Source organism: Lepidochelys kempii, chromosome 6, assembly GCF_965140265.1.
Source record: "Lepidochelys kempii isolate rLepKem1 chromosome 6, rLepKem1.hap2, whole genome shotgun sequence".
NCBI lineage: Eukaryota > Metazoa > Chordata > Testudines > Cheloniidae > Lepidochelys > Lepidochelys kempii.
The window spans coordinates 116,553,111-116,580,444 of NC_133261.1; the positions used below are offsets into that span (position 1 = coordinate 116,553,111).

Below are 27,334 nucleotides of genomic sequence, written 5' to 3' on the forward strand. Positions count from 1 at the left end.
TGAATGTCAAGGTTATTAAATCAGATTTAGGACTTGATTCTGCCAGGTGATGAGCACTCTGGCCCTGATCCAGCCTGGGACTTAAGCAAATGCTTAGCTTTAAGCATATGTATGGGACCTATTGATGTCCATGCTTAAGATTAAGCGCGTACTTAATTGCCTTTCTGGATCTGCGCCTTGCAGGTTCAAGCCCCTGGTGAATAAATGCAATGTTCTAGTCCAGCATGTAAACAGCATTTAATGGGTGTCTTTTAATCTTCCTTAGAAAGTGGCACAGCTCATAAACCGGGGGAACCAGAGACCATTGTGCCCTCAAGAACAAGAAGGCTTCTTCCCCAGCTCCCACCGAGTGATAAATCTGACAGCCCAACACCCGCAGGTTTAACTTGTCAAGACTCCTATCCTGAAGTATCCAAGAGAAACATTGTAAAGGAACAGGGTAAAGAAATCTGTGCTGATCCCAACACCCGATTGTTCATCCAAGAGGACTTGGATCCCGATAGCCTGAGTGATGCCAGCAAGTCCGATGATGGCTTTGGTTTGGAAAAAGGCAAGAAATGCAAAGAAAACAGTAAAATGCCTGAGCAAGAACGGCAAAGGGGGGAAGACTTAAAATCTGAGGTCCGACAGCCGGCAGCTCCAGGGATTTCTAGTATCGCAGCTGTAAGTGAGCCAGTATCTACTTCCTTCTACATTGGTGATGAAACTAATGAGGTCGGGGTTCCCTCCAAGCTTTCTCTAAGCACGTCTCGTTCTCGAGCAGACAAAGAATGCAAGGATCAAGAGTTGGCTGTCAAGTCACCTAGTGCAGCTGCTTCTGCAAAGCCAGTGGTCAACGACATTAACAGCACTTATGTTAGTGCATCGGGGAAAATGGTTATTTCCCTTCATCAGAGTCTTTCTCAAGAGCAAGAAAACGTAGCCACAAAAGAAATATCCTCCTTCATTAGGCAGGAAAGTTTTACCAAAGATAAATCAAGTGGCGTTGTTCCTCAGAATAAACTTCCTCATATTTCAAGTCACCCTCTGCTTAAAGATTTAGATGTTGCAAGGTCAAGCCGTATGGACTATAATCAAGACACTCATCTTATCCTTAAAGACACTGAAACTGCTTTGGCAGCACTGGAAGCCAAATTATTCTGTCAAAACCACCAGCTGGACCCTTCAGAAACTATTCCCGGGCAGCTAGAAGACTCCTTATCTGGGGACTCTGATGTGGACACGGCAAGCACTGTCAGCTTGGTTAGCGGTAAAAACGTCCCAAGCAGCACACCAAAACGCCAAGTTACGAGCAGCTTGCAGAAAGAGAAATCCTCCTCCACTCCCTCTATCCAGGACCAGTGCAGCCAGCCCAGCGCTCGCGAAAGGCTGTCTGAAAAACGCAGGATGCTTCCGCTCGAGGCAGGAAATAGAGGAGAAACCGCCAAACGTTTCCAAATCAAGCGTAGTGCTGGGGCTCGTGGGTCACTGGATTTTACGGATGACGAAAGAAGCTCTAGTCTTCCTTACTTCCCGGTAACAGAAACGGCCTCCTCTGATCACGAGCATTCTGTGTCAAAATCCGTCCCCAGAAGGAAACCCTTTACTCAGGCTGTGAAAGAGGAGCGCAGCAAAGTGACTGCAAACATGCAAAAGATCCAGCAGGTTCTCACCAGGTCCAACAGTTTATCAACCCCCAGGCCCACCAGGGCCTCCAAACTCCGTCGCGCCCGGTTGGGAGATGCATCAGATAATGAATGTGCCGACACAGAGAAAACAGCCTCCAACCTCGAAGCCACAACTGGGTCTTCTAAACAATCCGCGGAGTCTAAAAAGCTGTCCAGGCTTGACATCCTGGCCATGCCAAGGAAACGGGCAGGTTCGTTTACAGTGCCAAGCGACTCTGAAACTACGCAGCCAAGAACTGGGTTTTCGGGACGCAGTGTGGAGTCGTATTATGCAAATCGGAAGCCACCTGTGTCAGAGGCTAGAACGGCAGCTAGAAGAACTGCAGCTGCTGCTACTACAAAGCAACCTTTCAGTAGAACTCGTTCTGGCAGTGCCAGGTATTCATCCACTTCCAGTAAGTGCTTACGTTTTATGTTTCTCCTTAGTTCCACTCTTCTATAATATACAGATTCTCTGTGTGGGCTCCAGGTGTAGTTCTCCTAGGAATAACAAAAGTACGGCGGTGGGTGTGCAATGAGGAGGAAGAGAGGAAAGGGAACAAGAAAGAGGGACGGGGGGGGGTGCGCACAAATAAGCATGTTGGAGCAATTCAGGAACAACACAACTGGACACGTCAAGGTATAGAAATAGCATGTACGCCCAATTTTTTCATACCCAATTGAGATCGTTTGATCAACCAGAAGGATTTCATGAGTTATTAGTGATTTTTGAGTGCCTCAGTTATTCTATGCTCAACCTGAGATGCTTTAATAGGGGATGACTTTCAGAGGGTGGGTATTCAGCACTTTCTAAAAATCAGAGGCCTTTCTGAAGTGTCTCGAGTTGGGCACCCAAAATCACTACTCACATGAAGATCTTGGCCCTATTACAAAGATAGAACTTCTTGACTTTCCAGTATCACATGGAAATTGGCTGCTTGTCTTTGGTTTTGAAGAGCCACAGAACATGCACGTTGGCCCAACAGAGAATTTACAACTGTGTCAATGATGGTTTGAGGTCAGAGTGGTAAATTTTGAAGGCATCGGAGAAGGCAAAACAAGGAATAAGCAAGTGAGCAAATAAACTGGAAGCAGCTTTGCTGCTTGCAGAAATTTCAAAACATTGCATGATTGGACAATTGGTGTTGAACTCTGATAGCCCATGGGGGGAGATTGCCTCTGCCCTTTTTTATTGTTTGGCCTGCAGCCTCCAAAATGTGCCATAGTTACAGTAGCTGCATATTTAAATCTCTCATTGAGGAATATGATGCAGATTATTCTGCTGTTTACCTGTGCAGAGCCTTGTACTTAAATTAATAGATGGGGAAGATGGATATGACAGATACTGCACAGTAATCAGAGTTGGTTCTGAACATCATTTGGTCTGATATCCTGGTTCCTTGGTCTTCGGGTCATGCAGCAAGTCATATCAATTCACTTGGTTTTTTAGAGAAGGAGGGGAATGAAGAGGGTGAGGAATTCTGTGTCTTGCTGAGTTTCACTGGGGCTGTTGGGACTGTGGCTAGTTTCAGCCCATCATTTTTTTGTAACTTGTGTCAAAGGCCTTTAGGGCTTGTCCTCACTACCGTGGTAAGTCGACATAAATTACGCTACTCCAGCTACATGAATAACATAGCTGGAGTCAACGTAGCTTAGGTCGACTTACCCCGGTGTCTTCACTGTGCTGTGTCAATGGGAGATGCTCTCCGGTTGACTTCCCTTACTCTTTTTGGGGAGGTGGACTACCGGGGTCAACCAGAGAGTGCTCTGCCATCGATTTAGCGGGTCTTCATTAGACCCAATAAATTGACCCCTGCTGCATCAATTGCAGCAGCGTGGATCAGCCCTTAGAGTGCTAGATAAATGCCTCTTTTCTGTACTTTTATAAATGTTGTGGTATTTAGCTTCCTATTGCATGCTGGAATTGTTATTCACTGCTGTTGTTTTAATTTTGACTTTTTAAATGATCTAATCTCCTTTTATTTTGTTGGGTTTTTTTTTTACACACTGATATGCAAAGAAATCAGCATAGAGTATGAACAAGCTAAGGGAATATGTACAATATTTCCCTCGTGTTTTCTGAGACGGTGCTCCTATTTACATTCTCTTGTGTTAGAATATTGACAAATTCAAAGCGCAGGGGATTGGACTAGATGACCTCTTGAGGTTCCTTCCATCCTTACATTTCAGAGTTTTCTAAATAGGTTCTTCCCTTGCACTGGACTACAGACTTCAAATGTTAAAACAAATTCATGCCCAGTTCTTTTTCTAAATGAATTGGTTTTTGGCTTCCAGTACTTTGTTGCAACACACTAACAATGTTTCTTGTGTAGAATTACAGCAGAAAATTATAATTCTTTCTGTTAAATCGTTTTCTATTAGGATACTAATCTTCTAATTCCTTGATAGAATTCTGGACCTTGCACAAGTTCTACATAGACTGGGGTACTTCAATATGCTTTGTTGTACTGTAGATAGTGTTTGATACGTGTTCCTGCACTAATGAACAAACAGCTAGTACCCCCTTATAAGAGCAAAAAATAAACTTGAATAAGCTTAAATGTTTCACTGTGGTATCAAGGCATTTTTTTAACATGATACAGTAACAATTTGAAAGTGATGTGCTTTGACACTGGAACCAGAGATTCTGGGTGATTTGAGGACTAGGAGAGAGCAGTGAGGTAGATCCAGCTGCCTTATTCAAGGATTTCTTAAAATAGTTAGCTAAGAGCCATTACCTCTTTTCATGCCAGTGAAAACATAATCCTACAAATAGAGAAACGGAATGAATACATGGCCATGGGACATGAGATGCCAGGATGTTGTCAGACTATCTTAAGCAATTGTACTGAGATGTCAGGATATTATCAGAATGCTTTGAAAGCTCTCACTTATGCTGGATTTATACAGCGTAATGTCATTGACTTCAGTGGACTTAATTCTGATTTACACTAGCCGAGGTGACTGGTGGATCAAGCCCTTAATTTTGAAATGTCTACTGAATGCAAGAGTAACCTCTTGATTCTGAAAGTTGAATGGCTTTTTAGTTGTTGTTTTTTTCAAACTTCCTCTCAGATGAATTACGAACAGATTCATTTTTCTGGTAACTTTGTCATGAGCCAAGGCTCTTAGAAAGTTGTAACCAAACTAGTAATGTGGCTAGGAGTGTTCTGTTCATAGTTAAGGGGTAACTGCATGTCTATAGACAGTTGCTCTCCACATTTTATATGCCAAATGCAATATTTTCATTTGTCTAATACCACCTATGTCCATTACTTCTGTCACTAGCTTTACTTGATTTGTGGTTTAGTATTATGATAACCTTGGTGACACAGTGAAGCTTTTAAGTGTATTCAGGTCATACTTTAGTTTTAAATAAAGTGGCTAATTCTGTCTTTTATAGATTATCATGGCAGAATGTAAGCAGTGAAACCATTAATAATTAAAGTAATATAATGGGATATTAAACAAATATTGGGAGCCCAAGTTTCAAATGTAGGCACTGAGTTGGCCTAATGTTGATATGTAGATGCCTAAAAATGGGTATCTAAGTGCTTAAGGACCGGCTTCAGAGCACAGGGAAATGAAGGAAAAGACTCTCATTGACTTTAGGAGACTTTGGAGCAAGCCCAAAGTACATTTGAATACTTTCCTGAGGAGTTTGAAATCCTGTTAAAAGGGAATGCAGATTTTCACAAATAAAATGGAGCATGAAAATCTATGCTTCATTCAAACCACCAACCTTTTTAAATTTTTTTATTTTTTACTTCCAGCTCACCTTTAAGATGCTCAGCACACTTGAAAATTGGGCCTTGGGGACTTCTAGGAATCTAACTTGTGTACTACTTATAGATGGGGCTTCTGTGTATGGAAAATCAAGTCTGCCAATAATAATTGTGTATATTTAGTTGATAATACAGTCAATATGCTTTTCCACTGGAATTTATAACTTCAAATTCATATAGCTTGTGGCAGATCCGTTAAAACTGTGAGCCATTTTAAAATAAGCTGTACCAAAGTTTTCTTTAACTGAAAAGATGCACAGAAACTCTCCAGGCCTTGCTTTGTGTTTTGTGGACTAGTTTGTATTACTCCTTGTTTTGCCCACTGTAGTTAGACTTAAATCTCTTCTCTCCTTCTTCATCTGAAACCAATTCATTTTTTATAAGCTTCAAGGCGGAGACAGCAGGGTTCAGATTACACTTCTACTTCAGAGGAGGAGTATGGCTCAAATCACAGCTCCCCTAAACACAAACGCTCCCATGCTTCAACAGCCACACAGACACCTAGGCCGCATGGTTCGGGGCTGAGCCGACAGAAGCACAGGGGGAGAGAAACGGACGACGACGAAGACTACGATGAACCTGACCCCTTCAACTTCATTGCGCAAACAGCCGAGATAGCCGAGATAGCCAGGTGAGCGGGAATCACAGTGCCAAGCCGTTGTAGGAAAGCTGATCTCCTGTGTTAGCTCAGAGTTCAAACCAAGCTGGAAGGAGGGAACATGGGGAGAGAGAATCCAGCATTGTAACGAAGAATGTAGTTAGAGAATAAAGGGTACTCTCTAGGGGTACCTGTGAGCTGTGGAGTGACACAGTACAGCCTGTCATGCTGCCAAGTATTAATTACATAGTCCTTTCCTCCTTACTTGGAGGATCCTTGAGTAATATAATGACATGAGCTGGTTGTATGTTTACTCCTTCAACTGAAATTCTATCACTTCTTTTGCTTTATCTGTTCATTCTCCCCCTCCCCCAGTTAGACACAGTTCTGGTTTTAGGGCCTGATCCAGCTCCCATTTTCTGTTGCCTTCAGTGAGGGTCCATTGTGTTTTGACTGCTTCTGTTCCTGCTTTAGTAGCAAATCTAAAATACATGATTGTCTGTACCCTCCTGTTTACTTTAGCAGTCCCATTTACACTCCTGTAACTCCCCGGCTCATAGGGGTTTATAATAGGTCATAAAACTTCTCTGTGGCCCAGCCTGTGAGTTTATTTTATGGTACTGTTGGTTTAAATGATTGGGCCATATGGGGTCAGGGAGGAAAACACAGGAGTGATGATAAGGACGACAGTTGCTCTGACAGATGTGCTGTGATGAATTGTATCTATGCAGAGGCACATTTGTCTTTAACAAGACTTCATGTGTAAAGGGCAATGGGCATTTGAAGGAGTGATCTGAGGACTGATGGAGCAGAGGGAAGGAAAGGGTGCCCCTGTAGTAAAGGCACTGGACTGAAACCCAAGAGATCTGAATTCAGTTACTGGCTCTGCCACAGACTTTTTGTGTGACCTTGACCAAGTCACTTAATCTTGCTGTGCCTCAATTCCCCATTTGTAAAATGGGGATAATACCACCTCATTTCTTCCACCTGTTCTCTTACCTGTCTGTTTAGATTGTAAGTTCCTCAGGAAAGCGTGGGAGCTGGCAGCGTGATTCCCTTTTATTAAAAGACAGTTACCTATTACAGTTAGAGAGCAACAAATAAATAAATAATCTTCCTCTTCCCTCTTACCAGTTGCTGTAGTCAGAGGTGAAAGTAAGCCGGTACGCCCCGGTACAGCATACCGGCAAGAGCTGGTGCACCGTACTGGGGCAGACCGGCTTCCCTAGGGGGCAATTTAAAGGGCCTGGGGCTCCCAGCAGTGACTGAAGCCCCAGGCCCTTTAAATTGCCTCCCAAGCCCCGCTGCTGGAGCCCTGGGGTAGCGGCTGCAGGGCTCCGGCAGCTATTTAAAGGGCCTGGGGCTCCCCTGCTTCTACTGCCTGGGCCCTTTAAATAGCCGCCGGAGCCCTGCCGCTTCCCCAGGGCTCTGGCGGCTATTTAAAGGACCGGGGCGGTAGAAGCAGGGGAGCCACGGGCTCTTTAAATAGCCCCTGGAGCCCCGGGCTGCTGCTGCTACCCCAGTGAGGGGGGCCCTTACCTTACAGGGTGGGCTGGGGCTGGCTCTGACCCCCTCAACCCCGCCCTTTCTGCCCTAGGCTCCGCCCCTTCTGGGGGCCAGAGCTGGCCCCAGAGTACCGGTAAGTCACTCGACTTACTTTCACCCCTGGCTGTAGTTGCCTTTGTGTTGTCGGATGTTTGCACTTCAGAGGTGAGGGAGAGGTGTGAATGGAAGGGGGGGGCAGTGCAATTGAGACTGTAAGGTTAAGCAAGCCACAGGGAAATTTTCTTACTAAGATATGTTCTGCACTGTGACAGTATGAAATCCCCTACACCAGCGTTTCTCAAACTGGGGTCGTGGACCCCTGGGGATCCCCGAGTAACTCCAGGGGGTCCGCGGGCCCCACTGATCAACTCCTCCCCCTCCCTCCCAGGGATGTTCCCCAGCATGCAGGAGGTGCTGGTATGAATGGGGAGGAGCAGAGACGGGCGCACTCAGGAGAGGGGGTGGAATGATCAGCCGGCCCCGCTGAGCAGGTAGGGTTGCCAACCCTCCCGGTTTCACTGGGAGTCTCCTGGAATCAGGCTCTATCACCTGGAGGCTACTAACGCTGAACTGGGAGATTTTAGGCTCTAAAAGTCCAGCGGCGCAGAGGGGCTAAGGCTGGCTCCCTGCCTGCCCTGGCTCTGTGCCGCTCCCAGAAGCAGGGGGCACATCCCTGCGGCCCTTGGAGGGGGCAGGGGGTCTCCGCTCGCTGCCCCTACCCCGAGCGCCAACTCCGCAGCTCCCATTGGCCAGGAACTGAGGCCAATGGGAGCTGCGGGGGTGGTGCCTGTGGGCAGGGGCAGCGCGCGGAGTCCCCTAAGAGCCGCTGCCAGAGCAATGTACCGGTTGCTTTTGGGAGCTGCCCGAGGTAAGTTCCGCCCATCCAGAGCCTGCACCTCTCACACCCTCTTGCACCCTAACCCCCAGCCCAGAGCCCACAGCCCACACCCAGACTCCTTCCCAGAGCCTGCAGCCCTCACCCCCTCCTGTACCCAAACTCCCTCCCAGAGCCCTCACCCTCCACTCCTTCCCGCGGGGGGGGCAGGAAGAGGTGGGGTGAGGGTGGGGCATTGGAGGAAGGGATGGAGTGGAGGCGGGGCCTGAGGCTGAGCGGCAGAGCCGTCCCTTGGGTAGGGTGAATCGGGGCGACTGCTCTGGGCCCCGCGCTTTGGGGGGGCCCGCAGGCTGGTGCGATTGGCCAGTGCGGTCGGTCACGGAAGACCTGATGCAGCAAGTCCCCCAGCCAGAGCCCTGAGCGGCCATGGCCAACAATAGCCCCGCGGTAGCCGCCAGCAACTGCCTGCAGCAGCAGGCCGCCCAGCACCAGGCTGGATCCTTCCCACCGGCCCAGCCACCGATGGACAGTGGGGGCTCCAAGCTGTCGGGGGCTGATTTGCAGTGGCACTGGAACATTTTTAATAGTGGAGGTGCTGAAAGCCAGCTCCCTCATCCCTGTCACCCCCGCTCCCCAAGCTGAGGCCGGGAGAAAAGCCCCAGGCGTGGGACTGGCAGCTGGGACTCCGGGCGCACAGGGCCACCAGCCGGTACTCCGGGTGCACTGCAGCATCCCCCACAGCCCTAGTTCCCACGCCTATGCTGATTTGTCCCGGGCCCCGCATGCCCCTAGGGATGGCCCTGCTGAGCGGGGGGTGGGTGGGTCCCTGAAAATTTTTAAATCAAAATGGGGGTCCTCGGGTTGCTAAAGTTTGAGAACTGCTGCCCTGCACAAAGGTTTACAGTTCTCCCGGAGCCCAGCAACCCCTTGCTCTCTCACCAGCATCATGAGAGCACTTGCTCTCTGGCTGGCTCTCAGCACCTGTTCTTGCCATGGTATCTTAGCAGTTCCCGCCATCTGGACACTTTCCAGTGACTACCTGGCAGCTCTACTCCTCCTCCCTTGGTGGGCTGTACATTGCCTGTTTCCAGTATCATGCACTCACCCTGCTACCTACTTTCCAACCGCAAAACTGTCCAGCTAGCTCCCTGTCTCTCTGGCACTTTACCTTCTCTCCCACCAGAGTCTCCCATCTCCAGCTACCAACCTGACCTGTCTGCCAGCAGCTACTTACCTGATTTTTGCCCTGCTAATATTTTCCCCCTTCACACCCGAAAATTAAAAAATCCGGTTTGAAGTGATTGATTAAGCCTCACAGCACATGTAAGATAGGCAGGTGGGATTGTCCCTTTCCTTTGAAGGCCTGCCAAGGTACGGAGAGGCTGTGATTTGCCCCACATTCACACAGCCCGTGGCACATGTGGAATAGAACCTAGGAATTCTCACAGTCCTCTGCTCTAACCACTAAAGCATTGTCCTTTCCTTTCAAAATTTAATCTCAATAAACAGGCTTTGAAGCCACTGATGAGCTCATGTGGAGTAGGTTCTCTAGCCAGAGTGTCTGTTATATAATGGGTTATTCTGGATGTTTGGAAGAGTCTGGCAGTTGGCCCTGTGAAAGTGCATCGGTTTTTAAAGTGGTGTCATGTGTAACACAGCACAGTTGGATAGGAAAGAAATACTAGCTTTGTTCAGTATAGGAATTCTGTAGTGCCTGCCATTCTTTCCATACTTTCAGTTTAAGAAGCCAACTCTTACCTACAGTCAGTCCATCTTTCCACATTGTCCACAGTATGGATTTCCTAAAGGTTTTTTCTTTTACAAATGTTCCAATTTCAAGGTTAAAACCTCCAATCATTTGAACAGTTATCAACTTTGCTTCATATTAGGATTTCCTAAAAGAGAGAGCACTTTAGATTGCAAAAGCTATAAATAAATGGTTACATCAGATTTGTGTAGCGTTGCACACTGAGCACTGTGCAGAACTCGGTCAAGTAGTCTGGTTCATAATTGCTGCTCTGATTTTTCCGCTCCTGCTCCAGAATTAACTGGGCGTGGTTTAGAATATTAAGTGAGAGTTAAAGGAGAAAATTCCACTTGTTTACAAAGAGGATAATCACATAATTGATGCAGTCTGTAACAACTGTAGCTGAAACAGACAAGTGTAGATGGTGCATGAGACATGCAGATCTAAATATTATTTCATTAGTTCAGCTATACATCTTGTTTCTGAGGAAATCACTTCAAAATATTTTGGTGACCTCATGGTTTAATAAATTACTTGATTACTCCAGTAAAAAAAAATACATTAAGACAACACTAGCTGGCTGAGAGACAGCTTTGCAGAAATCACATCAGCCTTTTTAAAAAACTAGACCAAGATTTTTAAAAAGTGACTAGTTGGTTTGGGTACCTGAAATTTTTGGTTTTAACTTGATTCTTTAAAGGGACTTAGGTATTAGATCCCTTTAAAGTATCTCAATCTGGGTGCTTACTTTTGCAAGCCTTTTCATTTTTGCATCTCACTTGGGTTGGAGGGTGAAAATGAACTGGTCAGTTTCACTTTTGTGGTTTTCATACCTAAGAACAATGTTGTTTATCTACCTAGGTTCTTTGGACTCTCATTACCACTGTATCCAGGAGACTGAGTTTCCTATGCAGCTAGGGAATGTCAGATTAAAAAAAAAAATCATTAACCCCTGAAAAGCATCCATGAAAATATTTCTTTTCCTGTTAGGTTTTGTCGATGTCCTTTTTTATGTGTGGTTTTTAAGGGAAAGAAATTTTAAAATTAGAAGTCTAAAGGAAGTTTTTCTTTTAAAAACAAACAAATTTTGTTTCTGGGTTGCTCATATAATATAACATTTCCTGATGTTATGGTAGAGCCATAGAATTAGCCTCTGATTAAAACGTCACAATTTTTGAAACCATTCCGGCTCCACTCTAAAGAAAATGGACCAGATTCAACCCAGGTTTATGTGAGCTTCTACCAGTGAAAACCATGGCCCAGGTCCCTAGCAGTGGTCCTTGATGCAAAGCAGTTGCAAACTTCCTTTTATCAGAGTTTAGAGGCATGGGAATCCAGTGTGAAGAGGGAGTGTGATCTGCGGGGGTGCTGATTAAATCAGCACCTTCTCTTAGCAACTCTTGATGGCAGAGTTTCCTGGGACACCTGAAGCAGCAGTGGCTTCTACAGGGCTTCTACAGCCTCTGCAGAGAGGTGTAATTCATACAGCTTTAGTGCATCTGGCCCAATAAAGACTCCTTCGTGGCCATGGGACAATGACACATTAGAGCCCTGCAGCAGGACTGGGGTCCCATCATGCCCACTGCCATAATAGCAGAGCGGGATTAAAGAATAGTCCCAGTCAGGGCTCTTCCTGCTGTCGTATTCAAGGGACTTTTAACAGCCTGTTAAGGATTAGTGTGAGGTTTATTGTCAGAGGCAGTGCGGTCTAATGGATCTGCCTTGTGCTGTGCTGTGTGCTCTAGATTAAGCCAAACCTTGGTGAAAGATGTAGCCATCCTTGCTCGAGAGATTCATGATGTCGCAGGTGATGGGGATTCCCAGAGTTCATCAGGAACCGGACCAAGCACCTCCCTCAGCTCCGTACCCAACACCCCTGCTTCTACCATATCAGCAAGGGAAGAGGTAAGATTGCTGTTGTGACAAAAATCTGGGCCACAAAACTGAAGCAAGTGTTCATCTACCCAGCCGTGGCAAGGGGAGGGCTGCAGCACCAGTTACTACCAGGAGGGGCAGGGAATGCAGCCAAAGGAACACTGTCTCTTTAGTGCACACAGCTTTTGTCTGTGGCCAGCTCTGGCCAGCTTACACAGAGGTGGAACCAAGACTTTCCTCAGCTTGGTTCAAAGGGAGGAGTCTTCCCTTGCCAGATGGTAGTAGGCTTGCTCAGCCAGGGAGTGGGGAATAAGTCATTTTATTTAGGTTTCAGAGTAGCAGCCATGTTAGTCTATATCCGTAAAAAGCTGTAGCTCACAAAAGCTTATGCTCTAATAAATTCGTTAGTCTCTAAGGTGCCACAAGTACTCCTTTTCATTTTATTTAGAGTCTTCAGCAAGCAGTAGAGCTCTATGGTGAGGGTAAAATAGTCAACTCCCCAAGGTCTTGATGCCTCCTGCTCAGGGGGTCTCCCTGGATTAGGAGAAGTATAGTCTTCTTGGGGAAATCAGTTTCCCATAGTTTATATGCTGCTTGGTGTGGGCTTAACTCAGGGGTCTCCTGGCTCTGTGACTTCGCTGGGCCCTGGAGTGTTGAGGAGAGAGAAGGAATTCTTCCACCCTTTATATTTTAAAGCAAGGACATTGGCTGTGGGCACTCTGGCCACATGTCGCACACCATATTTTGCACTTCTACAGCACCGCTCCTCCAAGGCTCTCAAAAGGTTTACAGATGTTTGCTACGTTCACACAGATGAGCCCACGTAGGACTCTGCTCTTTCCAGCCAGCAGCTGAGCAGAGCAGATTCTGTAGGGCAAGTCTGGCCCTCTAATTTGTTCCCTTTGAAGGGACTTATCTCCTTCCCTGCCTGGCTGTTGGTAGCACCCATCACACTAGTTTTAGATGTTCCCCTTCAGATTGGCTTCTCCTGCCCTCCCCAAGTGAAGTAACTCACAGGGCCTTTGATATAACATGTCTGTGAGTCTCCACTTGCTGTACAGTTATATGATTTTGTGCATACTATAAAATAGATACAAAGACATGGGAACAGTTAATGATCCTTATGTATTATTTGAGTTAGGTTAGGTTAGGCAGAGGGGAGGGATAGCTCAGTGGTTTGAGCATTGACCTGCTAAACCCAGGGTTGTGAGTTCAGTCCTTGAGGGGGCCATTTAAGGATCGGGGCAAAAAGGAAAAAAAAATGGATGATTTAGTTGGGGATTGGTGCTGCTTTGAGTAGGGGGTTGGACTAGATAACCTCATGAGGTCCCTTCCAACCCTGATATTCTATGACCTAAAGGCCCCAATAGGGGGACCCATTATTTTTATTCCTGGAGCCTCAGAATGGAGTTTTAACAGAGTTCCTGAAATAATACTGAACATAGTTATCCTGCTTTCCACTTGTGGTTAAACCAGGTTCACCTGCACCCCTGTCAGAAAATGGTATTTTCCTACTGCAGACTGGGCTTGTGTTTCTATTGTGCAAAGTACAGTTGATTTACAATAGCTTCAGGCGGTGAGATGGTAAAGTGTCTTTTATTGCTTTCCTTGAATCCGAGCGCCACACCTTCAAAACTGCTATTTTGAGCAGCTAGATAACAAATTTACCCTTTACTTCCCAGTTTCCAATGACTTTTTTTTAATGCCTGTTAACAGAAATCACAGAGAAACTTACTTATTTCTATTTATATAGTGCCACTGGGAGTGTGGTACTTTGTAGACATGCAAGAAAGACAAGTTCCCTGCTGTAGAAGACTGCTTTCTATCTAGGTGAAATACGAGGGACATGGGTGAAATGTTTGTTTGGGGAACTGTTTACTGACCGTGTGTGTGCTGAGCCTAGCAGCTTGCTAGGCAAGGCTGAGAGCTTCTTCACGAGGCTGTGATCCCTAAGCCTTTTGGCACCCATCAACCTTTAACCAGGGGGTGGGGCTACTCAGGGAGACCAGAGCTTTAAAAAGCCCGCTCCTAAGCGATCAGAGGAGCTAGCGAACAGGAGCAGCTAACAGGGGAGTTTTGCGAGGGAGTTCTCCAGGTGAAGGAGGAGCGATTACATGACCCTTGGGGTAAGTTTGTTGTCTGTAGTGTGTGTATCTGTATTTGTGGTGTGCTTGCTGCTTGACTGAAATATACCATGTGCTCTGTTTTCTTTGTTTGGGGGACCGTGTGCTGACTGTGTGTGCTGAGCCCAGCGGCCTGCTAGGCAAGGCTGTGAGCTTCTTAATGAGGCTGCGATCCCTAAGCCTTTTAGTACCCATCAACCCTTAACCAGGGGGCGGGGCTACTCAGGGAGACTAGGGCTTTAAAAAGCCTGCTCCTAAGCGACCAGAAGAGTTTTGTGAGGGAGTTCGCAGGGGGAGTGTGAGCCGGGGCTAGAACTCAACATTCTTTAAACTTAAAAGCCAAAAACACCCCCCTTGATATAAACAAAACAACAACAAAGGAACCAGCTGCAGGAGTAAAAAGAGAATGCAGGCAGAAGTCCAGCAACAGGGTGGGGGCTACCCAGTTTATTGCACCCAATGCAGCATGTATGATTACCTGCCCTATGGGTAGGTGGTGTATGTGTGCATTTGGTGCAAGGAGCTCCTGGCCCTTAGAGACTGTGTACAGGCTTTGGAGACCACAGTGGCTGAACTGGAGGAGCTGAGGGAGCCAGAGAGGTACATAGATGAGACTTTCTGGGACACAGTAGAATGGTCCCACCCCCGGTCTGACAGCCTCTGTGCCGTTGAGGAGGATGAAAGTCCCAGGGAAGGAGAGCATCTAACTGGAGCAGATGGAAACAATCCCATAGTTGGGACTCTCCGTCCAGATGATGTTGTGGTATCCTCTCGCACTGAGGATACCTCTCTGGGGGAGGGAACTCTAGCTATTAGAAAGAGACAGGTATTAGTAATGGGCAATTTGATAATTAGAAACATAGATAGCTGGGTTTGCGATGACTAGGAGAACCACATGGTGACTTGCCTGACTGGGGCGAAGGTTGCGGATCTCTCGAGACGTCTAGAGAGACTTATGCGTAGTGCTGGGGAGGAGCCAGTGGTCACGGTACATGTAGGTACCAATGACATAGGGAAGGATAGGAGAGAGGTCCTGGATGCCAAATTTAGGCTGCTAGGTAAGAGATTAACGTCCAAGACCTCTATGGTAGCATTCTCTGAGATGCCCCCAGTTCCACGCGCAGGACCAGTTAGACAGGCAGAACTGCAGAGTCTCAATGTGTGGATGAGACGATGGTGTAGGGAAGAGGGATTTAGATTTATTAGGAACTGGGAAAACTTTTCGGAAAGGGGGAGCCTATACAGGAAGGATGGGCTCCACCTAAACCACAATGGAACCAGATTGCTGGCACTTTAACATTAAAAAGGTCATAGAGCAGTTTTTAAACTAAGGGCTGGGGGAAAGCTGGCAGGTGTGGAGGAGCACCTGGTTCGGACATCCCTTAGGGAAGGATCTATTAATAGAGAATCTTTATGTCCTAGTGAGGACGAGAGGATGGAAAATGATAAAATGCAGGCAGGGTCTGATCAGAAACAGTCAAATAAATAAGAGTCCCATTCAATTACATCATCTAATGGCAGACAGCTAAAAGGAGACAAGTTTTTAAAGTGCTTATATACTAATGCTGGAAGTCTAAATAATAAAATGGATGAACTAGAGTGCCTTGTATTAAAGAGGATGTTGATATAATAGGCATCACAGAAACTTGGTGGAATGAGGATAATCAATGGAATACAGTAATACAAAATATATTGGAAGGACAGAACAGGTCGTGCTGTTGGGGGAGTGGCATTATATGTGAAAGAAAGCATAGAATCAAATAAAGTAAAAATCGTAACTGAATCAAACTCTTCCATGCTCTACTAATAAGAATATAATGGTAGGGATATATTACCGACCACCTGACCAGGATGGTGATAGTGACTGTGAAATGCTCAGGGAGATTAGAGAAGCTATTAAAATAAAAAACCCAGTAATAATAATAATAATGGGGGATTTCAATTATCCCCATATTGACTGGGAACATTTCACCTCAGGACGGGATGCAGAGATAAAGTTTCTTGACACCTTAAATGACTGTTTCTTGGCACAGCTGGTCCTGGAACCCACGAGAGGAGAGGCAATTCTTGATTTAGGCCTAAGTGGAGCACAGGATCTGGTCCAAGAGGTGAATATAGCTGGACTGCTTGGTAATAGTGCCCATAATATAATTAAATTTAATATTTCTGTTGTAGGAAAAACACCTCAGTGGTCCAACACTGTAGCATTTAATTTCAGAAAGGGGAACTACGCAAAAATGAGGAGGTTAATTAAACAGGAATTAAAGGGTAGAGCGCCAAAAGTGAAATATCTGCAAGCTGGTGGATACTTTTTAAAGACACCGTAATAGAGGCTCAACTTAAGTGTATACCCCAAATTAAAAAAACATAGTAAGAGAACCAAAAAAGAGCCACCAGCTGTTTGGCTAAACAGCAAAGTAAAAGAGGCAGTGAGAGGCAAAAAGACATCCTTTAAAAATCGGAAGTTAAATCCTAGTGAGGAAAATAGAAAGGAGCATAAACACTTGCAATAAAGTGTAAAAATACAAGTAGGAAGGCCGAAAAAGAATCTGGGGAATAGTTAGCCAAAGACTCAAAAAGTAATAGCAGATTTTTTTTTAAGTACATCAGAAGCAGGAATCCTCCTAAACAACCAGTTGGGCCACTGGATGATCGAGGTGCTAAAGGAGCACTCAAGGACGATAAGGCCATTGTGGAGAAACTAAATGAATTCTTTGCATCAGTCTTCATGGCTGAGGATGTGAGGCAGATTCCCAAACCTGAGCCATTCTTTTTGGGTGACAGATCTGAGGAACTGTCCCAGATTGAGGTATCATTAGAGGAGGTTTTGGAACAAATTGATAAATTAAACAGCAATAAGTCACCAGGACCAGATGGCATTCACCCAAGAGTTCTGAAGGAACTCAAATGTGAAATTGCAGAACTGGTAACTGTAGTCTGTAACCTATCGTTTAAATCAACTTGTGTACCAGATGACTGGAGGATAGCTAATGTGACGCCAATTTTTAAAAAGAGCTCCAGAGGTGATCCTGGCAATTACAGGAGTGTAAACTGATTTCAGTAGTGGGCAAACTGGTTGAAACTGTAATAAAGAACAATATTGTCAGACATATAGATGAACATCATTTGTTGCGGAAGAGTCAACATGGTTTTAGTAAAGGGAAATCATGCCTCACCAATCTACTAGAATTCTTTGAGGGGGTCAACAAACATATGGACCAAGGGGATCCAGTGGATATAGTATACTTAGATTTCTACCAAAGGCTCTGAAGCAAAGTAAGCTGCCATGGGATAAGAGGGAATGGTGTCCCTAGCCTCTGTTTGCCAGAAGCTGGGAATGAGCGTTAGGGGATGGATCATTTGATGATTACCTATCAGAGGGGTGGCCGTGTTAGTCTGGATCTGTAAAAGTGGCAAAGAGTCCTGTGGCACCTTATAGACTAACAGCCATATTGGAGCATAAGCATGCATCCGACCAAGTGGGTATTCACCCACGGAAGCTTATGCTCCAATGCGTCTGTTAATCTATAAGGTGCCACAGGATTCTTTGCCGCTTGATGATTACCTGTTCTGTTCATTCCCTCTGGGGCACCTGGCACTGGCCACTGTCGAAAGTCAGGATACTGGGCTAGATGGACCTTTGGTCTGACACAGTAGGGCCATTCTTATGTTCTTATATCCCCAAACTGTGGGGTGCACCCCCCTCGGGAGGCACAGAGGGACATTCAGTGCGGGCATGGCAGAGTCTGCGGGGAGGGAGCACCATCCACCCCTGCTCTGCTCCCAGCTCTGTTCTGGCCCTGTCCCTACCTGTGGCCCTGGCCGCACCCCCAGCCTTGGTGCACGACCGTGGCCCAGCCATGGCTCCGCACCTGGCCCCGGCCCCACTCCCAGACTTGGCTCCCTTCCCGGCCCCAGACCTGCCCCCAGCTGTGGCCCCAGCCTCAGCACGCTTACCCTTGTCCGCATCTCCCCGACCTCCCCAGGAGCCGCAGCCCTGCAGATAGGGGGTAAGGGGGGGCATGACCCGGAAAAGTTTGAGGACCACTGACCTAGAAGCAAAGTGTCTGAATGACTGTGCTTAGCAGATGTCTTCTTAGACCCAAGGTTTTTAGTCATGGTTTTGGGACTGTACTGTGAGTTCAATTAGAAGGTTTTAGGGGCCCAGGAGGGCCATAAGAAGTGATTGGAAGAAGACGGAGTGTCAAACTCTGGAGCCTTGACTACACTAAAAATCTTTTCCGAAACATCCCACTGTTGCTAACGCCATTTAATCTGCATCACTGTCAACAACAGCGTGAGCAGAGCAGGCTGAAAAATTTCCCAATGAAAAAGAGGACAAAATATTTTGCAAAACAGAATCATAAAAAGGTAGGGCTGGAAGGGACCTCAAGAGGTCATCTAGTCCCACCCCCTGCGCTAACGCAGGACTGTGTAAACCTAGACCATCCCTGACGGGTGTTTATCTAACCTGTTGTTACAAATCCTAATGATGGGGATTCCACAACCTCCCTTGAAAGCCTTTTCTAGGGCTTAATTATCTTTATAGTTAGAAAGTTTTTCTTACTGTCAAACCTAAATCGCCCTTGCTGCAGATAAACCTGATTACCTCTTGTCCTACCTTCAGGGGACATGGAGAACAATTGATTGCTGTCTTCATTTAAAACAGGCCCTACCTATTTGAAGACTCTTCTTCAGTGTGTGTGTCCCCCCATTCCCCCCAAATCTTCTTTTTCTCAGGACTGAACAAACCGAGTTTTTTTAACCTTTCCTCAGAGGTTAGGTTTCTTAAACTTTCGTCTTTTTTGTTGCTTTCCTCTGGGCTCTCTTCACTTTGTCCACATCTGTCCTAAAGCATGGCACTCAAAACTGGCCACAGTACTTCAGCTGAGGCTTTACCAGTGCTGAGCAGAAAGTGACACTCCCGTTAATCCATCCCAGAATGAAATTAGCCATTTTCCCAACTGCATCACATTGTTGATTTACCGTTATACTTAATTTGTGATCCGCTATAACCCCCAGATTCTTTTCTGCAGTACGACTACCTAGCAAGCTATTCCCCATTTTATAGTTGTTCACTGGATTTTTCCTTCCTAAGTATAATACTCTACACTTGTCTTTATTGAATTTCATCTTGTTGATTTCAGACCAGTTCTCCAATTTGTCAATGTTGTTTTGAATTCTAATCCTGCCCTCCAAAGTGCTAGCAACCCCTCCCAGTTTAATGGTATCCACAGATTTTATAATCCTACTCTCCACTCCACTATCCAAGTTAGTAATGAAAATATCGAATGCCACTGAACCTAGGACAGACACCCGCAGGACTCTACTGGATATGTCCTCCCTGTCTGATAGTGGACCATTGCTAACTACCCTTTGGGTACATCTTTCAAACAATTATGAATTTACCTCATGCTAATTTAATTTAGACCAGATTTCTGTAGTTTACTTATGAGAAAGTCATGTGGTACTATGTCAAAAGCCTCACTAAAATCAAGATATATCACATATTTTACTTCCTCCCTATTCACTAGGACAATAACCCTGTCAAAGAAGGAAATGAAGTTGGTTTGGCATGATTTGTTCTTGACGAATCCACGTTGTCTATTACTTATCACATTATTATTCTCTTGGTGCTTACATACTCATTGTTTAATCATTTGTTCCTTTCCGGGTATCCAAGTTAGGCTATAATTCCCTGGTCATCGTTGTTCCCCTTTTTAAAGTTTGGTACTACGTCTGCCCTTCTCTAGTTCTCTGGAACCTCACCTGTCTGACATGAGTTCTCAAAGATAATTGCTCATGGGTCCGAGATTGCTTCAGCTACTTCCTTAAGTCCCTTGGGATGAATTTTGTCAGGCCCTGATGACTTGACTACATCTTACGCTACATCTACACTTATGGCAGGGTTTAGAGTCCAGACACTGAACATGAGCCAGCATGGGTATAAATAGCAGTGTGGATGGTGGGATGTGGCTTAGGTGAGTAAAGCAGAGTGTCCTGCATGCCTGAACCCCAGGGTACATACCCTACATGGCTCTCTACATGACCAACTATGTCTCCATGTCTGTACTTGTATTTTTAGCAGTGTGGTGTCCTGCTGCCTGAACCTTCCCCTTACAGCTGCCAGAGCCTTTCCCCACTGCCTCCCCACACTAGAGCCTTTCTTTGATGACAGGTTTCAGAGTAACAGCTGTGTTAGTCTGTATTCGCAAAAAGAAAAGGAGTACTTGTGGCACCTTAGAGACTAACCAATTTATTTGAGCATGAGCTTTCGTGAGCTACAGCTCACTTCATCGGATGCATGCCGTGGAAACTGCAGCAGACTTTATTTATACACAGAGAATATGAAACAATACCTCCTCCCACCCCACTGTCCTGCTGGTAATAGCTTATCTAAAGTGATCATCAGGTGGGCCATTTCCAGCACAAATCCAGGTTTTCTCACCCTTCACTCTCCTGCTGGTGATAGCCCATCCAAAGTGACAACTCTTTACACAATGTGCATGATAATAAAGTTGGGCCATTTCCTGCACAAATCCAGGTTTTCTCACATCCCCCCCACCCCCATACACACACAAACTCACTCTCCTGCTGCTAATAGCTCATCCAAACTGACCACTCTCCAAGTTTAAATCCAAGTTAAACCAGAACATCTGGGGGGGGGGGGGAGGAAAAAACAAGAGGAAATAGGCTACCTTGCATAATGACTTAGCCACTCCCAGTCTCTATTTAAGCCTAAATTAATAGTATCCAATTTGCAAATGAATTCCAATTCAGCAGTTTCTCTCTGGAGTCTGGATTTGAAGTTTTTTTGTTTTAAGATAGCGACCTTCATGTCTGTGATTGCGTGACCAGAGAGATTGAAGTGTTCTCCGGCTGGTTTATGAATGTTATAGGGCTATCACCAGCAGGAGAGTGAATTTGTGTGGGGGGGTGGAGGGTGAGAAAACCTGGATTTGTGCTGGAAATGGCCCAACCTGATGATCACTTTAGATAAGCTATTACCAGCAGGACAGTGGGGTGGGAGGAGGTATTGTTTCATATTCTCTGTGTGTATATAAAGTCTGCTGCAGTTTCCACGGTATGCATCCGATGAAGTGAGCTGTAGCTCACGAAAGCTTATGCTCAAATAAATTGGTTAGTCTCTAAGGTGCCACAAGTCCTCCTTTTCTTTCTTTGATGAGCAGCTGGAGCCTGTGCTGGAGCCTTTCATTGCATGTAGCTACACGTGTGTTGCCTAAACTCTACAAGCTGTCATAAGTGTAGACATAGCCTAACTTACCTAAAAATTCTTTAATCTGTTCTTTCCTTGTTCTGGGTTCTGTTTCTTCCCCCTTGTTAATATTAATTATATTAAGCAAAGGATCCCAACTATCCTTTTTAATGAAGACTGAAGTACAAAGGGAATTAAACACCTCAGTCTTCTTGATGTCTTCTGATTTTAGTTCACCTTCCCCATTAAGTAGAGGACCTACACCAGGGGTGGCCAACCTGAGCCTGAGAAGGAGCCAGAGTTTTCCAATGTACATTGCCAAAGAGCCACAGTAATGTGTCTGCAGCCCCCCATCAGCTCTCCCCGCTCCCAGCGCCTCCCGCCCACCAGCAGCCCCACCAATCAGTGCCTCGCTCTCCCTCACTGCACCTCCCGATCAGCTGTTTCATGGCATGCAGCAGACTCTGGGAAGGAGGGGGAGGAGCGAGGGCATGGCAGGCTATGTGGAGGGGGCGGGAAGGGCTTGAGTAGGGGAAGGGCCTATGGCAGAGCCAGGGATTGAGCAGTGAATAGCGCCCCTGGTCCATTGGAAAGTTGGCACCTGCAGCTCCAGCCCCGGAGTTGGTACCTGTACAAGGAGCCGCATATTAACTTCTGAAGAGCCACACGTGGCTCCAGAGCCACAGGTTCGCCACCCTTGACCTACACTTTCCTTCATCTTTCTCTTGCTATTCATGTATTTCTAGAACCTCTTCTTAGTGCCCTTAATGTTCCTTGCTAGATGAAACTCATTTTGTGCCTTAACCTTTCTGATTTTGTCCCTACATCTCTGTGCTGTTTTTTGTACTCTTCCTTAGCAATTTGTCCTTGTTTTGCCTTTTTGTAGGATTCCTGCTCGATTTTCAGGTCATTGAAGAGCCATCTTGGCCTCTTCCTATTCTTCCTATCTTTCTTTCGTATCAGGATAGTTTGCTGTTGTGCTTTTAATATTGTCTCTTTGAGAAACTTCCAGCTCTTCTAAGCTCTGTTTCCTTTAGATTTTTTTCCTATGGGACCTTACCTACCAGTTCTTTGAGTTTGTTGAAGTCTGCTTTTTTGAAGTCTGTTGTCCTTATTCTGAAGCTCTTACTACTTCCTTTCCTTAGAATCATTAAATCTATCAATCTTTCACGGAGATTGCCTTCATTCTTCACATTTGCAACCAATTCCTCCCTGTTGGTCAGAATCAGGGCTAAAATGTCTGTCTCCCTGGTTACTTCCTTCTGAAACCAGAAGTTGTCCCAATTACATTCCAAGATCTTACTAGACATTTTATGTTTTGCTTTTCCAGTAGATATCTGGATAGTTTAATCCCCCATTAATACCAAGTCTTGAGTTTTGGATACATCCCCATTAGGGCTGTCAAGCGATTAAAAAAATTAACTGCGTGATTAATCGCGCTGTTAAACAATAATAGAATATTGGATGTTTTCTACAATTTCAAATATGTTGATTTCAATTACAACACAGAATACAAAGTGTACAGTGCACGCTTTATATTTATTCTCGATTACAAATACCTGCATTGTAAAAAACAAAAGACATAGTATTTTTCACTTCACCTAATAAAAGTACGGTAGTGCAATCTCTTTATCATGAAAGTTGAACTTACAAATGTAGAATTATGTACAAAAAATAACTGCATTCAAAAATAAAACAAAGTGAAACTTTAGAGCCTACAAGTCCACTCAGTCCTACTCCTTGTTCAACCAATCACTCAGACAAACGAGTTTGGTTACAATTTGCAGGAGATAATGCTGCCCGCTTCTTGTTTACAATGTCACCTGAAAGTGAGAACAGGTGTTCGCATGGCACTGTTGTAGCTGGTGTCGCAAGATATTTATGTGCCAGATGTGCTAAAGATTCATGTGTTCTTTTATTCTTCAACCACCCTTCCAGAGGACATGTGTCCATGCTGATGATGGATTCTGCTCGATAGCTATTCAAATCAGAGCGGACCGACGCATGTTCATTTTCATCAACTGAGTCAGATACCACCAGCAGACGGTTAATTTTCTTTTTTTGGTGGTCCGGGTTCTGTAGTTTCCACATCGGAGTGTTGCTCTTTTAAGACTTCTGAAAGCATGCTCCACACCTTATCCCTCTCAGATTTTGGACTGCACTTCAGATTCTTAAACCTTGGGTCGATGCTGTAGCTATTTTTAGAAATCTCACATTGGTACCTTCTTTGCGTTTTGTCAAATCTGCTGTGAAACTGTTCTTAAAATGAACATGTGCTGGGTCATCATCCGAGACTGCTATAACAGGAAATATATAGCAGAATGCAGGAAAAACGTAACAGGAGACATACAATTCTCCCCCCAAGGAGTACAGTCACAAATTTAATTAACGCATTATTTTTTTAAGGAGCATCAGCAGCATGGAAGCATGTCCTCTGGAATGGTGGCCAAAGCATGAAGGGGTATACAAATGTTTAGCATATCTGGTACATAAATACCTTGCACCATCGGCTACAAAAGTGCTATGCGAACACCTGTTCTCACTTTCAGGTGACACTGTAAATAAGAAGCAGGCAGCATTATCTCCCATAAATGTAAACAAGTTTGTTTATCTTAGAAATTGGCTGAACAAGAAGCAGGACTAGGTGGACTTGTAGGCTCTAAAGTTTTACAGTATTTTGTTTTTGAGTGCAGTTATGTAACAAAAAAAATCTACATTTGTAAGTTACACTTTCACGATAAAGAGATTGCACTCCAGTACTTGTATGAGGTGAATTGAAAAATACTATTTCTTTTGTTTATCGTTTTTACAGTGCAAATATTTGTAATAAAAATAATATAAAGTGAGCACTGTACACTTTGTATTCTGTGTTGTAATAGAAAGGAATATATTTGAAAATGTAGAAAAACATGCAAAAATATTTAATACATTTCAATTGGTATTCAGTTGTTTAACAGTGCAATTAATCACGATTAATTTTTTTGAGTTAATCACGTGAGTTAATTGCAATTAATCGACAGCCCTGATCCTCATCTTTCATGTTCCCACCTTTCATCAAGCTCTGTTAGTTCCAGTGTGTGTGGCCAGTAATGGCTGACACCGTTTTAAGAATCGTGTTGATTAGATTTGCTCCAGACACAGTTAGATGGTACAATGCTCAGCAGCTGGTGGACCATCTGTATTAGGGTGCCTAACATAACTAACACTGGTGGAGACATACTGGTGTTAACAAGAGTGGGAAATAGGCTAAGTCCATGAGATTTTCTAATGACTTCACTGAGAGTTAGGTCAAGCCCTTAATGATGAATGGCTTGAGATGCTGAGCTTCACATTCTTACACCGTGTTATTAATGGCACTAAATATGCACTGATATGGGATTTGATAAAAGTGCATAAAATCTGTATGACATTGGATTAAAATCAATAGCAATGTGCCTACGCAGACAGAGGCATTAAAGTGACATTATATGTAAATCCATGCTAAAATGATTATTGTAGATTAATGCAGAGAAGACAAGAGACGTTCAAAGATCATGAGAGGGATGTCAAGTAATGTTAATCAGTGAGCGTTTATTAAACAGCTTTATATTAAATGTCCTAAGTGTCCTCCTATATGAAACAGAGCTTTGGGAAAATAAAAGGCCATTCAACACAAATTGAACTGCTTTCAGTGCAGGTATCTGTGCAGAATATTCCAAGTAAACTGGACTTACAGAAGAAGTAATGAAGAGATCCTAGAATGGGCACAGTTACCAACAACAATACAAGGAGTATGGAAGAAGAGATGGGACTTACTTTTAAGGATGTCTGATAATAGGCTACCCAAATGAGCATTTCTTTGGCAACCCAAGGGCAAGAGATGGGGAGGTCTACCTAGAGGCCCACTCCATCGCACAATAATGGCCAAAGTGTCATTATTGCATCTGAATATAGACGATCTAGAAAAACAAGCCCAGGATAGGGATGATTGGCTCCAGTAGACTTTTGCCTTGTGCCCCTGATGCTGCAGGAAGGCTAATGCTGACACTATTAAATATGTATATGTGAGGGCACCGAGTCGGGGAGCTGACACTGTTTGATAAGCAAACTACTGTGATTATACTAGGTGCAATAGAAGGCTGTTTGATAAGTGGTCACTGGACACAGGTAGAGCACTCATGTGAATAAGCAAAGCAGTTTGTTGCACATGACCTGTCTGGCTTATACTAAGGGTGTGTCTATAAAACATTGTACCCCATTAATCTAGTGCCCGGGTTTTCCATTGCTGCATATCCATTCCTTTTCTAAGAAGGGAATTCAGGGGCTCAATTTGTTCTAGGTCCCCCAGGCACAGTAGGAAGAGTAGTAACAACTTCTATGATGTTTTTAAAGCTTGGTCAGTGGGGACTAATCTGGAGTCTGATAGAGGAAAAAAATATTTTACAATACAAAATAGTATTCAGATGGCCCCAGCTAGAAGTACCTCACTGTAATTCAACGTCTGTGTTTTCAGCCGATGTTGCTCTTTTCAGGGGTTTATAACAATGACCATAAATATTCACTCTGGACTCATACTTGGCAAAACAGTTTGGTGCCCTAAACAAATTGATTTTTTTAATGTCTTTTATTACCACACTCGATTAAAAATTTAAAATGAGCTATCTTTTAGAAGATAAAAATGGGGCCATAAAACTGAGTTTTTGTGCTTTACTCCTGATATTTTGTCCTTACCAGTACAGGATTGGCTTGGATCTAAACCAGGATGTTTTTCAAGTTTCCAAGTGCACATTTAGTGAGGATTTCAGTGGCCCTCGTGTTGTGTATGGATTGTGCAGTTCCCCAAAAGGCTGACTCGCGCACTACTGTGAGTTTACAGCAAAGAGTACAAACTACATGGCTTGCACTTTCAAAAGTGACTTGTGATTTTGAGTTCCTCGGTTACTGGATGCCCAACCTGAGACATCTTCTAAAGTATTCACCCACTCTCTGAAAATCAGGCCAGTTTAAGGTGTCTCCAGCGGGGCCTGGTGAATCACTAGTCACCTTTGAAAATTTAGGTCTTTGTTTTTAAAAGAAAAAAAAAGGCTAATGACGTGTGAAAAACTTTTAAGTCTCCTTCAGTATTGTCATGGTGTGTGTAAGGTATTAGGTATGCCCGTTGGTATGACATGGGCCAATACTTGTGCACATGATAGAACTGTGAATGAGTATAAGCCAGTTTATCATGAGACAGTATTTCACAGGTTATAAGTCCCTAAATATTGGATATACACCATGGTAGGAATGTCTCATTTGTTACCATTGATTTTTAGTGAATCTTCCACCACCACTGCCAGCATAATGCACTAAAAACATTTCCAAAGTTCTGAAAGGACATTTTAAAAAATGAACAATAGAGGGCAGAATTGTGGATATAATCCACCGTAACTGAACATTTTGGATGTGTGTATGTAACCCAGTGTCTCTTGCTTTCTGACTGTTTTTACTCATGCTCTGTTGCGCGATCTTGAGTATACAAACCTTACCCCAGGATCCCCAGTTTCTCTTCATTTTGCTTATGAGAGTTGTGTGCTATCCAGCAAAAGCCCACTGTACTCTCTTAACAGTTTCACAGTCTCTGTTGCATATCTTGTCTGATGGTCCATATTACTGCAGTTCATTTATTTTCAATGTCATCATGGAATTGCCACAAATCATCTCTGAGGAATTAGTGTGTGAACAAATTCTCGAGATGCCACTGTGCATGTCCATGTTTGGGAATTTCCCATGGAAGTATGTTGGTGTTTTTAATTATTGTTCCTTGGAATGCGCTTTTTTTGGAATGCCACCCATTATGGTTTATCTTGTATGTGTGCTTCCTTTGATAACTACAGTCTGAGTCATGTGGTCAGCATTGATCTCTTTGTCTCGTTTGTTTCTGTTTTAACACAGATTGCTCGTACATCTTTACGGCCAGCATATCCATCTCAGGTGCACTTTTCATCC

At 44.6% G+C, this 27,334-nt stretch overlaps 1 protein-coding gene across 3 annotated transcripts in view; it reads left to right on the forward strand.

Annotated features, from left to right (window-relative positions):
- CEP170B (centrosomal protein 170B) overlaps positions 1 to 27,334 on the forward strand; it is a 98,547-nt gene that overhangs the window by 63,046 nt on the left and 8,167 nt on the right. For 2 of the 3 annotated variants that reach the window (XM_073349816.1, XM_073349818.1), the window contains 4 exons: positions 266 to 2,062; positions 5,816 to 6,062; positions 11,902 to 12,061; positions 27,281 to 27,319. In XM_073349816.1, the coding sequence (XP_073205917.1) occupies positions 266 to 2,062; positions 5,816 to 6,062; positions 11,902 to 12,061; positions 27,281 to 27,319 (2,243 nt within the window). The remainder of the gene's footprint in view (positions 1 to 265; positions 2,063 to 5,815; positions 6,063 to 11,901; positions 12,062 to 27,280; positions 27,320 to 27,334) is intronic. The other variant, XM_073349817.1, reaches the window with a different exon arrangement.